Below are 16,827 nucleotides of genomic sequence, written 5' to 3'. Positions count from 1 at the left end.
ATCATGTGGCATTTTTCTTTCTCTGACTTATTTTACTTAGCATTATACTCTCTAGCTCCATCCATATTGTCGTAAATAGTAAGATTTCATCCTTTTTGATGGCTAAGTAATATTTCGTGTTGTGCGTGCGTGTGTGTGTATGTGTGTGTCCATCAGTCGATAGACACTTGGTCTGCTTCTATAATTTGACTGTTGTAAATAATGCTTCAGTAAACATAGGGGTACATATATCCTTTCAAATTAGTGTTTTCATATTCTTTGTATACATAACCAGTAGTGTGATTACTGGATCATATGGTAGGTCTATTTTTAATTTGGCGGGGCAGGGGACGGGGGGCCCTTCATACTGCTTTCCACAGTGGCCGCACCAGTTTGTATTCTCACCAACAGTGCACGAGGGTTCTTTTTTCTCCACATCTTCGCCAACACTTGGATGTAAAAAACATCTTGGTCTACAAAGGACAGAATGACCCAAATTGTACACTGGCCAACCTGTCTGTGAGCACATTAGAGCTAGCTCATGATTGGTGGAGGGAATAAGTTGGCCCTTGAATAATATGGGGGTTAGGGACCTGCTCCATCCCCACCCTATGTAATCCAAAATCAGGGTGTAACTTTTGGTTCCTCCAGAACTTAACTACTAACAGCCTCCTGTTGCTCAGAAGCCTTACTGGTAACATATGCAGTTGATTAACACATACTTGTATGTTATATATATTATATACTGTATTCTTATAATAAAGTAAGCTAAAGAAAATGTTAAGAAAATCATAAGACAAGACTGCTGACTTTTAAAACTCCAAAAATTAGAAAGAGACTAATACATTTACAGTATTGCACTAAATTTATTGAAAAAAATCTGCATATATGTGGACCCACACATCTCAGAACCCATGTTGTTCGAGTCAACTGTATTTTGAAAACCTGCTCTGAGTGTTTAAAAACTCCTGGTTCTAGCGCCAATGAGAAAAGCAGGTAAAAGATGCCACGGACGGCAAACTGATCGTTGGTCTTACCACGGCCTACCACTAGAATACAAAGCCAAGTGTGAGAAATAAGGCAGCGTAGAAATTTCCCAAATAAATTATTTCGCGATAAGAAGTTCAACCTATTGTGTTTTTCATTTTGCTACAGCATAAATTGAGGACTATTTTAGAGAAAAGCGTGATGGCAGTGGTGTGCCTACCCCCGCATGGCCTCCGGCTTCCCTTACACTTAACATCGCTTGCACTGTGCGTATCCGTGTGGAAACACTCGGCAGGACCATCTGCCGGGTCAGGAGGTGAAGAGAGCTCACTTACTATCTTTGGGGGGGCCCCCATTGGCCAGTTGGTCGAACATCCGCTAACTGTCCATAGGCACTGGCTTCTGCCCAGTGCCTTCAAGCTTGGTTCGTTCCCCTCCTGACTTCTTGCAGAGGTGGGTGCTGGTCCTCCGCGAGTAGTCCCAGGAGGCTTGGGGTGCCCGGTAGGCGATTGCCTCGGGGAACCCCGCGGCGACACCGGGAGTTCTCCTTGCTGAATCAACGGTAATGCGAAAGGCCCAGGCAGAGACGATGGGGTCGGCCGCCTCTTGGGAAGCCTGGTGGCGACTCTCCTTAAGGCGAGGCCGGCGTGCAGCTGCGCCAGCACCGGGCGGGGCCACCCCGGGGGCCCGGGGGCTGGAGAGGCGCCCCCACCCGCGTGGCCCCCGTGCGGTTGCCCGCCCCGCGTCCCGCCCCCGCAGCGCCGGCCCTGCAACGGCGGCCCCGGGACGGCCCCCCGCCTTGTTCGGTGTCATCCGGCGCGTGTTACCTACCCGGTTAAGGTCGGTTTGTCCAAAGGAAAGGAAAAGTACACGGAGACGTTGTCTGCTGTCTTTAATGCCCAGTTGGGGGTTAGGGGTGACGTTCTTTTCCTGTCTTCGACACCTGTTTCTTCAGTTTGGTTTTGTACTGAAATGTATTTTCTCAGAAACGGGAAAGATTTCCTTAGGTGTATTTATTTTCCCCATTGAACTAGTTTGAGTTGTAAAAGCAAGTTTATTCAGCCTTATTCTGACGTTGACACTAGTATTAGAAGTGATACAGGGCGTGCCGTTGAGACATGATCGCACGGTGCTATTTCAGGAAGTGCCCAGGGTGCTCTGCTTTCAGAGCTGAGCTGTTAATAGGCCCTTGGTTTAGGAGATACCTCCTTTGTATACATTTAGCAAACGTGTGTAATGATGTGAGATACGTCTGTCTCCATCTGTGTATCCGTATCTACGCCCTGTTATGAGTGAAGCACCGTGCCGGGGGCTGGGTGGTCTGGAGGAAGCCAGAGACCGTTCTCACGGAACCTCCAGTAGGGCGTGGGGACTTGTCAAGCCGCTGCAAGGATCAGGGAGGCAAGTGTGAAGAGAGAGCATGCATAGCAGATGTGGGGAGCCCGGGACTTCCTGGAGGAAATGATACCAACGTTGAGATGTTGTTACTGAACCAGCGGGTCGGCTCCTTGGGGAGTAAGAGACCGAATACACCAGGTGGAGTTGCCTCACAAGGTAACTTCGTTGAGGAGAACACAGGATCACTTCCAAAGCCACGACTCCCCAAACAGGGGTAAGCAGGCTCCTTCTGTTGGGCTTGAGGACGAATATTGAAAGGGGGTGGCCTCAGCATAAAGGGACAGGCCTAAAGGTGCACGTGCGCGCTCAGAAAACGTGCCGGTACGTGCGTTGTATGTTATGCTGAGGAAGCTTATGCCCCTCCCCGGGCAGGGGTTTTAACGTAACGAAGCTGAGGTAACTGTGGGGCACTTTAGGACTCATGTGCGCAGCCGCAGTCCTGGTGGGGTGGGGGTCATACTCAGAATGTTTCTTTTTCTGTTCCAGCAAATGGCTAGCTAGTCTCTAAAAGAGAAAACTGATAGTTAGGCAGGGGCTTCTAGGACTTGCCCGGGTTCTGGGAGCCCTGCAGGTAACAACGTGTGAAGGGTGAATGGGAGTTAGACTAGGTTTGTTGTCGGGGAAGGTATATTCCAGGCAGAGGGAACAGCGTTTGCGAGGGGTGGAAGCGAGAGAAGGGAGAGCACATTTGAGAAACTGAGGTTGGGGTTGCCCAACAGAAACTTTCGCGCCCCATCCACAGGCTTCTCAGACTGATGCCTGCAGGACCCTGAGGGCTTGCTTTGTTAGGCTACTCCTGCCTACTGTTGGAGTTATTTCGCTACCAGGAGTCAAGGGCGTGCCTCCAAACCCACTTAAGGCAGCTGTGTTTATTATTTTAATTCTAGATCTAACTTAGGTATATAAACAAATGAAATGTAAGACTGAAGAGACACGTATGAAAGCTAAATTGAATGCTTTGTAGAGATTCAATAAAGGTGAATTGACAAAAAATTATTTCCTGTCCAAATTAGATGAGAGTTGATAGCTGTAAAACATGAAAAATCAAGACATCTGTACTCAAAAGTCTTCACGGGCATCTCTGGTTATTACTGCACTTTGAAGAAACCAAAACTGGGAATCACAGTCGACACATTCCGTTGTGACTTATGCAAGAAAGAATGCGGAGTTCCGGTCAGATGATCACACACCAAGACCTCTGGTCCTTTGTGATAACAAAGATGAATTCAATTGCACTTTTAGGTGTTTTAAGTCAAGTTCATGGCATGAGTGCATGTGTAGTGTTTTTGACTTAGGGCTTTCGTGCAGTCCGACCGTTCGCGAGGGGGGACCTCTTCAGTAGGTGTCCCAGCTATGGCAAAAGGTGAGGGAAGGATTGAAGTGCTGAGAGAGGAGTCTAGACTAGAGATCAGAGGTAAGGACCTGCCCATTAGGGCCTCCAGGTGAGGGGATTAGACTAGCCCAAGGGCAAGTAGGAGCCACTGGGGTTTTAAGTGGAGTGAGGTGATCAGATTGGCATTTTAGAGGCAGGGGCTGGCTAGACTGTGTCCTCTCTGGAGACCGGGGGAGTGTGTTGCTAGGTCAAGTGGCCTGAGCCCTGATCTCAGAACATGAACGTAGTCCTGGAGAAATGAAAACCTGGAGGTCAGGCCAGTTGGATGTTTTGGGTGCTGAGGAATATAGGGTGATGGGGAGTATAGGAGAAGGGCACATGCGTGGGGGGCCGGGTTCCGTCCTGGACACGTTGAGTTGGAGGCACAGGTGGGACAGCTAAGTGATGTCCTCACCATGCCCTTCATTGTGAAGGTCTGATACTGAGGAGGGGGAGCCAGGAGGGAAGTAAAGACGCGAAAGTCGGCAGTAAATGAATGGCTGTTCTTCAAGCTGTGGGAGGCAATGTTATCATCCGAGATGGGCATGTGAAAAATGAGGAGACGATCAGCAACATTTGGGGACCAGTAAAGGAAAAAAAATCCACAAAGAAGATAGGAAAGGAATGGCCGGACAGGTCAGTGGTGTCCCAGATGTCAGAGGAAGACTGGCGTCAGGGACAGAGTGGTTAACACTGTCACATGTATCCAGAGTGAAGTTGCATACCCTGAAAAATACCCCTTGGATTAGCGGTAAGGAGGACCGAGTTGACCTTGATTGAAAAAGGCAGCTTGAGTTCACCAGGAGGGCAGAGCCAGAATGCTGCGAGAGGGTGCCTGCAAGGCTGTGGGGGACGTCAAGACTTTAAGTTTTAGCGCAGAGGCATTTTATCTGTTGTCTTTCTCATTTCTCCTAAATGCCGGGGCTGATGAAAAGAACTTTTGTCTTGCTACCTTATTAAAAGATTATTTTGGCTTTACATTGCAGCATCTGAAAGCTCATTGATACAGATGTGTCCGTGTTTATTTTTACTAAACGTTTCTGAAAGAAATAGTAATATTAAATATGCACCACGAGTTCCATTCCTTGACTTAGGGTTATGAGGGTCCTATCCCAACATTAAGGAGGTAGAGGAAATTTAAGCATAAGGGTTTATGCCATTTTAACTCTTGATTTTTTTAATTAAATAAGTTGTAGGAAAATAAGCAATTTTTTAGAAAAGTCTGCGATGAAGTTAGTAAACTTACTAAAACCCTTTGATTTATTCTTTTACTTGGTCAAAACAAAGAAAATATATTTTTTTCCTTTGCCTTAGTTTGTTGTTGTTGATCCTACTTCTAATTTGTTATTCTAATAACTGTTGTGAAAGTTCATTTTCTCATTGACAGATCTTTAGGTCCAAAAACAGATTTGAAGCCCAGTCCTCTGTTGACTAGCAATGTGACCTTAACCTCAAAGCCTTAATGTCCTCGTTTGTAAAAGGAAATATTAATGTTCTGTGCCCCACAGATGTGTGAGAGTGACTCCGCGCACAGTAGACATGCAGCGAATCTTAGCTAGCATTCGTGCAAAGAAATAGAGGACCTTACACAGGACAATGGCAGTGAGGACTGTCGGGCCATGTCTAGAGCCAGACTTCTGAGTCACTTACTTACCTGCACTAGGCAGCAGCTTAACCTTAGACAGCTCACTTCGTCCAAGAGTAGAGCCCTAGAGTACTGGGAGTCTTTATGGAACCGTATTCTGTTTAATTATGATCCAGATGTGGGTTAAGCCAATTTCAAAGGCATACACTCCGGTTATTAGCAAAAGAGAAAACTCTGCTGAGTTTTTTTTCTATTGATTCTCTTGACCCAAGATTTCACGCGTTATCTGAAGATGTCCCAAAGTATCACTCAGACTCTCCACTGAGCTTTTCGTTAAAGCAGAAGAAAAAAAGAAAATAGCGGGCGTTAAGATGCGCGTGATGCCTTGAAATTATCGTAACCACACCATTACCCTTTTTTGTCTGATCTCTTCTTGTTTGGATTATCTCTTTATGCATCTGCTTTTCAGAAGTTTTCTTTCAATAATGAATCAGAGAGAAAATACAGCATCAGATCTTGCTTGCTTAGCACCTATTGAGAGTAACTTGAACAGTTCTCGGGAGTGCAGGCTGGAGTATTGGTGATGTCGAGTTTGGTTGTCAGGCACGGACGTCCTGAGTCTGGTCCAGGCCTCTTTTCCCTTCCCCGTCCTGCTTTTATACTCTACTACCAGGGGACACTAGGCTCTGCTTGTATTTATTTGTGAAACCAGATGACTCAGCTCACTTGTCTGTAGGCACGTACTTACAGTAAAAATGTTTTCCTGCCTGCTAACATTGAGCGCATTGAAATCACTCTCTTCGGACCATGCTGTGAGACAGTGTGGATTCCGCAGTCAGAGGAATTTAGAAATTATTCCGTATACAGGAACAAGTAGGACAAACACGGACAGCGGTGCCTTGAACCGTAGTGCCTGCGTGTTTTTAGAGATGCCGTTAGCTCCAGTGGCAGTTATCTGAGCTGGCATTTCATGCCTTATCATTGCCCATAATCAAGACTTTTTTTTAAGGAACATAGCGTTCTAGTCTCTGTCTCAGAAACATCAAGTGTTAAACATTTTTCCAGCAAACCCTTGAAATTGTTATGATCTTAACAGTTAAAAAAAATTCTCAGTTCTAAAACTTAGATTTGTTTAAATGTCTCTAGAATGAAGAAAAAGTAAAATGTCTCAAAATAGCATGTGTCTAATACAGGTTTCAGAAATTGGATTTTAAAAGTAAAAGAAAGAATATTAAAAGTCACGGAAGGAGAGCCAAGAAATCTAAACATCTAGCAGACAACCACACCGTGTCCGTACGCTGTTCGTGTTCCTGTTCTTCCAGACGAATCCAAGGCTTAAAACCTTTCAGGACTTTTTCCCTCACTTAGCTAAGCAGGATTTAAGTTGTAAGTAGGGTAGCTGGCACTCAGACCAGATCAGGTTGTCTTGAAAGCCCAGATTCCTGCCATTCTACTCCCTGTCTCCTGGTGCTGTGCTTTTCCATCACAAAACAAAACAAAAAAAAAATGATTTTTTTTATCTGCATATTATACCTGTGTGTTGACACTTAATTAAGACCATGCCCTAATAATTGCCTTTTACTGAAACAAAAGAAGAAAGTGAAATTCCTCTAGTATCTATTTTGCTCTTATAATGTTTGAAACATGCTCAGTCTTAAGGATGTGAAGACAAACACGTAAATACAGAAAAGACCTGAAATGTGTGCTAGGTCCTGAAGGATGAAGAATCCACATGCTGCTTCCAGAAGACAGGAGAAGCAGAGGTCTTAAAATTAAGACGTTACCTTTACTTTTAAAGGGCAATTTGTTAGGGACATCTGCATGGCTCGGTTAGTTAAGCATCTGACTCTTGATTTCGGCTGAGGTCATGATCTCTTGGCTTGTGAGATCGAGCCCGTGTGAGAGCACAGAGCCTGCTTGGGATTATCTCTCTCTCTTTCTGCCTCTCCCCTGCTCACTCTCACGTGCGTGGGTTCTCTCCTTCTCAAATAAATAAACAAACTTAAGAAAAGAAAAAAAGAAAGGGCAATATTTTATTTGTTTCTCAGTGAGTCCAAATGTTGTAATAAACATTTACGCTGGGAACAGCGTCTTTTTTGGAGAGGTTGGGGCATGGAGTAGAGGCAAATGGGAGGGTTTATTTAAGCCACTGAGAACAAATTTTCCGTCATCTTGTGCGTTCAAGTCTACATTACCCCAGATTAAAAAGCATTAGCTTTGAAGACACAAAGAGAGGCACGTTTTCTTCCTCTGTATTTTCAAGTGTGCACTGAATGGTTCTCACCCAGCATGGTCTTGTAACTCAGGCTCCATTTCCTGTGTGCTCTGTGTGACTGGGTCCTCCCCTTCTGTGGTGAGGAGTCTGGCTGCTGAATGATGTTTCGATGAGATCTAAATTGAGCCTGCCTTAGCCGTGCATGAGCAAACAGCATACTGAAACTGTTTGGAGCTGTACATCAGTATGTTCTAGAAAATGTCGTATGTTATGCTGGATGTCTGTTATATTGTTTTATATTTCTCTGGAAAATAGCATAACTTCTGTAAATTAATAATATTTCTTGTTTTTAATCCATTCAGAATAAAGGGATCACTCTGGATACTCGGTTATATATGCTAGTGGACAAGGGAGCATTGGTTTCAATAACTGATAGCAAATGGGCAAATTATTTCCTGTAAAGGAATCCCGCCTTCCAGCGTTAGGAACTGCAGCCCCATATCAGCAGTGGAGGAGAGCGAGTGAGTGTGTACATAGAACACATGCTGCATTATTCTTGATTCTGGGTAGTCGTTGCTCATACGGGAGTTTGGACCGTAGCTCGGTCCAGCCAGACGTAGGAACTTTTCTTGGTTCTTGGCTGATGTGGCAGCCGTCCTTGAGCCCATTTCTAAAATTGACAGTATTGTCGTGCCGAAGGGTAGTGTTACTCTGTCCTCTGGGGCCTCCTACTATTTTGTGCCTGTCCTGTAGCTCTTGGTAATAGGGCCGTATCTAAACCTTGGGGGGACATAAAGTTGCTGGGATATCCCTAGTTTCAGAATACCTCTGCACCTGCAGGACGGCAGCTGCCTTGGTGAAGCAACGGCTGGGAACCTCTGAGTCGAAACCAATGCTGGTCATCTTTCTGTACAAGTCAGAAGGTGGCCACATAAGAAAATCTGTACCATCTAGTACTGAAAATAAAAAGACACCAGAAACTCAGAGCTAAATGGAACCTTAACAGCCATCAAGTCAATCTTGGAAAAGAGTCCTGGAGAAGCAAAGAGGAGACCACTGGTGTGAGTTTGAGGTCTCACTACTAATTTACCCCGACAGTTTTATGGCATTTCCTTTTCACACATGTATGTGTGTGTGAATATCTATGGGTCTTAAGACCGCTTTGCCAAAAATCACCTTTATTTCTACATCCATACAACAAAAATCATCGGAACATTCCTTCTGTTTTCAACTTTTGTTTTATCTTCATTGATTTCTAAATATTTGATATTAATATATAATTTAAATTTCTCTACTGCCTTGTGGGACTGATCCCTTGCTTAATTCTTTGAGGGTTGCCAGTAATCAATGTTGGTAATGGCTCAGTCCTGATCACGTGATGTAGTGGAATCATATCCAAAGAGAATAGATTAATGGGTGTGTTGGGACAGGGGTGGAGTTTAAGATTTTTTTCAACTATATTTAAGGTCTTTGTTGTAGTCTTCTTATTAATCTTGTAAATATAGGCTTTAATCACTAAAAAAAAAAATGTTAGGCTAAAAGTCAAACCTATGTATTTCTTCTTCCAAAAATATCTTAGAAGGGTTGTTGGGTCAGTGTCCTTTGATGAGATGCCTCATTTAAATACAGTTTTTGTTTGTTTACTTTTTCCCTTCTTTTTGTCTTTATTTTGTTTTCAATGTGCAGTAAAGTAAGCTTACTTAGTATAAATGCCTTTAATTTAAGGTCTGAAAACTCCCAGGGATCTTAGTGTAGTGCCTTGACCCCATTTCTGGATTTGGAAAGAGTCCTTGGGATATAAGAGCTGTCCTCTGTACAGTGAAAAGTGACAGTGGGCACACAGTCCCTTAGGACAATACCAAGGAAATACAGCCAAGAGATCTTTTTCTTTTTGACAGCTTGTAATTTTAACCAACCAACGAGACAAATGAACCCCAAATTTAAGGAAACAAAAACACTCTGGATTTTATTTGCCTCCTGCTGGAATTTAAACTTTGTTAGAAGGGATACCCATCAGAATTAATTCCAACTTTTCACCGCTCGCTATCTCCTTATTCAGCATTTTGCCTCTTTGTTCTAACTAAAACCACATCTACCCATTCATTCCATGGGCGTCATTAGTTTCTGAATAGATTTTTTAAAAAGCACAGTAGCATTCAAGATGTTGCCACAGAGGAAAGAGTTTCTTGAATTGCCCGAAACAACACTTCTCAAACCTGAATGTTTATTGGAATGGCCCGGACCTTGTTAAAATGCAGATTCTGATTCCACAGATAGGGCTGGGGCCCAAGAGTCTTCCCTTCTAACCAGCTGCCAGGTCATGCCAGTGCTATGGGTCCATGGACCACATGCGAGTAGCCAGGCCCTGGCACATTTTTTGGGAGGGTTAATAATATGTGTTACTATAAAAAGAGAATTTTGTGACCAAATAAGATGAGGAAAGTCTATGTTAAAGTAACACCGATGTCATTATTTGGACTTCTGGGAGCCTGTGGCTCCTAAGGTATCCTCGTACATTTCTGAGAGGTAGACTTTTTTTTTTCGTGAACCATACTATGCAACTAGTATTCCTTGTGGCGTATAGGAAATTTACTTATAGAGAGGGTCTGTTCTGGAAAACAATTGCAAAGAGTCTCTTGGGTTCGTAATTTAATTTAGTGCTTTCTTTTTAAAGAATGGAGAGGCCCCTTTTGCATGAGCTACTTTATTAATCCTTTAAAAAATTTGACTCTCTTAAATCATTTTTTAAAAATGTTTATTTGCTTATTTTGAGAGAGATAGAGTATGAGTGGGGGAAGGGCAGAGAGCAAGAGGGAGACAGAGATTCCCAAGGAGGCTCCACGCTGACAGACATGGGGCTCAAACCCACAAACCATGAGATCATGACCTCAGCCAAAATCAAGAGTGGGACGCTCAACCTATTGAGCCATCCAGGCGCCCCACTCATAAATCATTTTCTAAAAATATTTGCAATGGGAAGATTTGAAGCCAATCTGGTGTTATGAGTGTGTGTGTGTGTGTGTGTGTGTGTGTGTGTGTGTGTGTGTGTGTTTCATGCATTTCACCTTTGTTGTGGATTATTGAAGCTGTGAGTTCCCCAGAAAATTTTCTTTAGCTGGATTTAAGGGTGGGATGCATCGAGTCAGTATAAATAGCCACAAATACTTAAGAACAGTCTACAATATGGCACATAGTCAACATGGATAATGTAACTAATCACATTATTTGCCTGGTGAGTTCATGCTGTGGATTCTGTGGGGACTAGCACCTTTTGGTGGACCTCGGGCTTTTGGAGTTGTGGCAGCATGACTGGTGACATTTGCTAATTCCTAGTGCAGTGCCAGCAATGTTCTCAGCACTCTATAAGATGTTCTCGGTAACCCTAAGGGGATTATTGGCGCCCCAGTCATACCCATTCTACAGACCAGAAACTGAACTCGTTAGAGACTTAGAAACTTTTCCTCATGTAGTTTGGTAGAGCAGATTTTAAACCCAGCTGCTCTGACCCCCATCAGTGTAAAACATGCATTTACTAACAAGCACTGTTATTTTTTTTAACCACCATTTATTGAGGGATGACCATGTGATCACTACTTTGCATATATTATATCTCATTGTTCATCAAGTTAAAAAAGCAGTGTCTTCCTGTCATGAAGAAATTGAAGGAAGTGTATGTACTGTTTGTTAACGATCATTGTTTCACAATAAAAGAAAGACTTGCTCATTGTACATAACTTGGAAAATGGTGAAGAGTACGGGGAAATAAATGAGCTGTATGTCATCTAGAGAGATGCTTCAAGAAAAGCAGTTCTCTTCATTATTTAGGACATACATTTTATGTAGTGAAAGATGTACATATTACTCTCACATAGTAGGGTGTACACATATTTACCTATATATTTTTTGAGCAAAATTCTTCCTTTAATGTGATTTCATCAATTACAGTTAACATCATGACTCAAATTTTTGTTATAAAATGCTAACTACATTTTTTAACTTAGCAACCTCCCTGCTTTTTTCCCTGTGAAATGGATACCTTTTTAAAAGCTCTCTGAGGGGCGCCCGGGTGTCTCAGTCAGTTAAGCAGCCGACTTCGGCTCAGGTCATGATCTCACGGTCCGTGAGTTCGAGCCCCGTGTCGGGCTCTGTGCTGACAGCTCAGAGCCTGGAGCCTGTTTCCGATTCTGTGTCTCCCTCTCTCTGCCCCTCCCCCGTTCATGCTCTGTCTCTCTCTGTCTCAAAAATAAATAAACGTTAAAAAAAATTAAAAAAAAATAAAAGCTCTCTGAAAGTCCAACTTGGGCTTTGGGATTGTGATTAAAAGCAGCAAACACACTTCTCCTACCTTCATTGACGGCCCTTGACCACACCTGCTAGGCTTGTGAGTGTGTGTGTGGGTTTGGTATGTGGAGGCTTTGCTTGAGTTTAGAACTTCCTCCCTGACGTCCGCGGGCCGCCTGGTGCCGCTGACCTTAGCAGCCCTGAGCAGTGAGCGAGCTGTCCGCTTCTAGGCAGGCTCCAGCCGGGAGTGTGCACAGCGTCAAAGCAGTGAATAAGCGATTTCTGCGGTTTCCGTAGCCGAGAGCCTGTGTGATTCTCCGTGATGCTCAGTCACACCCCAGTCCCGCTCTGAATGTGGCTGTTTTTCAAAGAGAAGGATGGTAGCTAGAGGGGAAATAGCAAGATTCTGGAGTCTGGAAAGCCTTCACATGGGTATGTGTGCGCAGAATGAATTATTATATCGTGCCAGTGTTGCTGATCCCAGTCTGTTTCTGTCCAAGTTACAGTGCTTTCTCTCTGCTGCTGCTTGTCGGTGTGAGTGTGTCTGTGAAAGCTCATTCGTCCTAGTGCAGCGTCTGAGGGCACTCTTAATTGTGGATGTAGTAAATCAAAGAAAGTGGCTTTGTTTATGGTATAGCAGTTAGTGTGAAATAGACAAAAAGAAGCAAGCGTCCTGTATGAGTTATGGCTCTGGTTTTTATCGTTCTGGTTTTTGCTCGTATTGTGTGAAATTGGGAGCTTATTGTTGGGCTGTCTGTAAAAATGTTCCTTGCTAACTTGGGGCGTGTAAGGCTATGAATTGATTTCTGAGAAAGACTGTTTACTGTTTTCAAAAGTGATAATGCCCCATGTTCTGTGACTGCACTGTTCTCCCTCTTTTTGGTATTTTTGTGAATGTTGTCAACTAAAGCAGTTCCTACTTAAATGTGAAGGAACTGTGGTACTCTCACACTAGAAAGTTACAGATTGTAGTCTTTAAAAGGAGTAAGAAAAAACCAAGAATTTTAGCCATCTGCTACAATGTGGATACAATAGGATGCTTTTGAAAGTCTTGCCTCTGTTTTTGCCTGAAATCAATGCCAGTAACTCAGCATGGAATGGAAGAATTGTGGTTGACAGCTCGAAGGCAGCCTCGGGCCTCGCTGGGGCAAGACCATTGGAGTTTGTGCTTCATCTCGTTGTGATGGGTTTTCTGTGTTGGCTCAGAGCAGACAGGGATGTGGTTATGGCTTCTATTATGTCTGGAGATTAAAAAAAAAAAACAAGACCAACCGTGTACTCCGTTTCACCAAAAAGCTGCCAACTGATCACTGCATTCAGAGCACAGACCTGCCTACCCGTTGGCTGTGCTTGTCAGCTTGAGCAGCCGGGCACCACGGTCCCATGCTTGACATGGCCCAAAGGAGGCTGGAGTAGAGACCAGAGGGGAGCTGGCCGCCCCCCCTCGTCCTGAGCACCAGTGGGTGCATCTGTGTGTTTGTTCCAGCCAAGCCAGCCAAGCCATCGCGTGGGAGAGCAGAGGCGGCCGGGCGGTCAGTGATGGGAGCCCCTGCTGTCCCCTGCTCCTCCTCCCAGCATTCCTCCACTCCCCGGGCAAGATTCCCAGCCCTTCTTCCCACACTCATGCAAAGGCCAAGGGAAGGCCTGACCCAGCCTCTCGCTTTGGGTGGAATGCTCTCGATGTAGCTGAAGAGAGGCAGCGGGGCAGAATCTTCTGTGCAAGGCTCTGCACCCTGCCCCCCGCCTATGTTCCGTTGGGGCTCCCTCGCTCCTGCCCTACCTCCACAGGTGGCTCTGTTCCTTTGACGAGCCTGACTGCAAAGAAAAGGAAGGAACTCTAACTGGGAAGGCCAGTTCTGTAGAAATTGTCTCTTTTCCTGCTCTGAATGTTTACTGGTTCAGTGTTCCAAAGACTTCTTCATATACTCAGAATACTATGCGTGTGTGTGTGTGTGTGTGTGTGTGTGTGTGTGTGCAGGAAATGATAGCGAACACAGTATTTAGTCAACTTTAAATGATATGCCAGCATAAGATAAAGTATGGAGTTTGCTAAATTGTGGGTTCTATTTTATTTGAGCACCCTGATTGGGCAGGGGCCAGGGGAGGGGCGGGGGGGACCCTGAGGGACAGCCTGATGACTCTCCTGTCTGGAGGAAGCTCCTGCCGGGGACAGTCAGGGGAAGGTGGGTGCCGGGGAGGATGGGCCACCAGGTCGTGGTCCTGTCCACGTGAGCTAAGTGAGGCCAGGACTGTGGCAGGTGTGTAGCAAGATTGTTTTAGAGCCAGACAGACCTGGGTTTGAATTCCAGCCCCACCATTTGGGAGCAGTTACTTAACCTCTTTAAGCCACAATTTCCTGCTCTATAAATGAACAGTAATAATTCCAAGATGCTTACCAGGCTTGACTGAGATGATTCATAGCAAGTGTTTAGCGCAGTGCCTGGTACACGCTAAGAGTTCATTCCAAGGATGTGGTGAAACAAGGCAGGTTCCTGCTCAGGATTTGTGCAGCCAGCCAAGAAGCAGCCGGCAGGGGTGGTGAGACCTAGCCCAGAGAGCTGTTGCGGGGGTAGGTAGCCAAGTGGGGGAGAGGAGCCCAGGACAGATCCACAGGTGGCAGCGTGGGGAGCCCTGGTCAGAACCAGAAACCCCAGGAGAAGCGGCAGCTTGCTAAGAGGACTCCCGGGGACAACCCAGAAGTAAAAGCTGAGGGGTCGCGGTGAGACGGTGAGATACGCAGAGCCTGAATCCCACATCTGAATTGGAGACAGGACAGAGGGCGAGCTTCCAGAACAGGCGGAAGCCGAGGACTCTGCAGCCACTGTGTTCTCAGGAGAGAGTGGAGGGGAGACGTCGGGGGCGTCGTCTTGGCCCAGACCCTCGTATCTGAGGGCTCTAAATACCCACTTTCGGATGAGCACAGGCGGACTTTTTTCTTAATGAGATAGGGCATATGTGACACAACTCTAGGGCAAGTTTTGACTTTAGATTGAGAAGCGGCAAGAGGATTCACGGGTAGTTTGAAGCAAAATTCACGAAACCGTTGGTAGAAACAAAATCCACTGTCGGGGGTTTGGTGTAAATGAAGCTCTGTTGTGGTGTAACTTATACCCGTCACCGTCCTGGGCAGCAGAAGTGAGCAGTGGTCCCAAGTTGAATCCACACAGAGAGCTGTATGTTGGGAGAATTATTTTCAAAAGACCCATAGACCTTATAAAAGGTTTGCAGTGAAGGCCAGCATGTCCGTTTCTGGGATCCTGCTGGATCTTCCTGTCGATATGTTTAAAAGGCTCAAAAATACTATTTATGGAAAATGGGTTCCAAGTCTAGATTAGGCACAAAAGTGACTTTCATGACAATAACATTCTGAATTCTAGATATGAAAGATATTTCAAGGCTTTCATCCAGTCAAGTGACACTGACTAGTACGCATGTTTCTTTTCCCTAAAGAAAGTTAGTTCCCTGGGATAGGGGTTGGGCAGGGATAGACACATGAACAGCAAACTGGAGTATTGTAGCTAAACAGCTAAAATACAACTGTGTAAACGTGATGAATATTTTAAGAGGTGAGCTACCGTGCTTCTGGAGTATCACAGGCAGAGACTTACTGCGGGGGTCAGGGGATAATAGGAAAAAAGTCTTGGAACCCATCACCAAGAAGTGGGAGCCGAGCAGCCTCAAAGGATGAGTCCAAATTCGATCGGCTCTTTGGGTGGGAATGCTGTTCCAGGTGGAGAGGTCAGCACGGACAAAGGGATTTTGTCCTTTTTTGTCAATACAGGGAACATTCAGGGGTACAAAGTAGCCAAAGCAGAGGTTTTCACAACCGGTGAGATCCGAGCCCGTTGCCCTCCAAACCGTGTCTTGCTGTGTGGATAGGCAACAGAACACATATGTCCTAGAGCAAATCTCTGCATGCGGGTTTAAGTAAGTCTGGCCTTAATTCCCGTGGGTCCCACATTTAGCCAGACATCACAATCACTCAGTGTGCTTTTCGAAATGGATTCTTGGCAAACATCTCCACTCTCCTTGAGAACTTGGTTCCGTGGTCCAGCATAGGACAGGAATCTTTATTCTAATACACATTCCCCATGTGATTGGGTGCCATCCACGCTGGGTGTGTGGGGGCCACTGAAGACGAATGGCCCTGGAAGTGGTGTGCCATGTTTTGGCGTTGAAGGGCCAGGGCCCCCGGGGCCTAGGTCATTTCCTCTATGTGCATCTCTGTGGCTCGAGAGTCACTCCGGGTGCTCAGGCTTTTGGCCCAAACAGCAGTGGCTTTGTAAGAGCTGCTCACAGCCCCGAGCTGAGCGCAAGCTGCCTGCCTGGCTGCCTCCCTTGTGTTGGCCGTTTCCGTTTCTAACATGGGAAGTGAGACTGGCTTATCTCAAACCTGAGGAAGTCTGAGTGACCAGCAGGAGGTTTGCTAAAATATATGTTTGTAACAGATGATTCTAAGTGCAGTAATTTCCCTGCAGTCAGTCCGGTTTGGTGAGGGGAAATCCTCACGGAGCAGCCGCACGGGCAGGAAGAGGGACGCCCGGTAGGTACTCCGTGTTGGGAGTCAGGACATCGTGACGACAGCTAACGTGCGAATGACTCCATGCCACGTGCCTCACTGTGAAGCCCGCTGTGTTGGTTCTTCCCTTCCTTTTATTTGACAAAACCCTTCACCTGCTCCCCGCCATCTGCCCTCCCCACGAACCCGTGAGACACAAGAGGGGTGCCATTTTTCTCAGTTGCAGAAGAGAAAGCGAAGACTCAGAGAGCTCAGGGCCTTTTTCTGTGTGGTCTTGCTGGACCCGAACCAAGGTCTTTGGACTCCCAGACCAATTTGCAATTCATCACTCTGCTCAAAAGCCCTTAAACACGTAAAAGTAAGCCAAGTGGGAGCAGACATGTTGCGGGTCCCGACAAAGGCTCCTACCAGGACACAGGCCTGTTTTCTGTGTGTGTAAATCAGACTCCTGTGGGAAATCCTTATCTTTTGGTACATGTTACAAAGTAAAG

General features: G+C 45.5%; 1 protein-coding gene across 7 annotated transcripts in view; it reads left to right on the top strand.

The window, feature by feature from the left end:
* The window catches only part of SPATA13 (spermatogenesis associated 13), a 348,795-nt gene that overhangs the window by 306,181 nt on the left and 25,787 nt on the right, over positions 1 to 16,827 (top strand). Inside the window, exon 1 of one of the 7 annotated variants that reach the window (XM_040448046.1) lies at positions 1,788 to 1,806. The exons of 5 other annotated variants lie outside the window; for them this stretch is intronic. Coding sequence is in view for 1 of the 2 variants with exons in the window: in XM_040448044.1 (XP_040303978.1) it covers positions 12,195 to 12,249 (55 nt within the window). In the remaining variant the exon portion in view is untranslated. Of the gene's footprint in view, positions 1 to 1,787; positions 1,807 to 12,020; positions 12,250 to 16,827 lie in introns of those variants that run through there. One more of the 7 variants, XM_040448044.1, reaches the window with a different exon arrangement.

Source organism: Herpailurus yagouaroundi, unplaced genomic scaffold (assembly GCF_014898765.1).
Source record: "Herpailurus yagouaroundi ecotype Mexico unplaced genomic scaffold, PumYag 197, whole genome shotgun sequence".
Classification (NCBI taxonomy): Eukaryota; Metazoa; Chordata; class Mammalia; order Carnivora; family Felidae; genus Herpailurus; species Herpailurus yagouaroundi.
The sequence above is the reverse complement of the archived record's forward strand: the minus strand, read 5'-3'. Positions and strand labels throughout refer to the sequence as shown.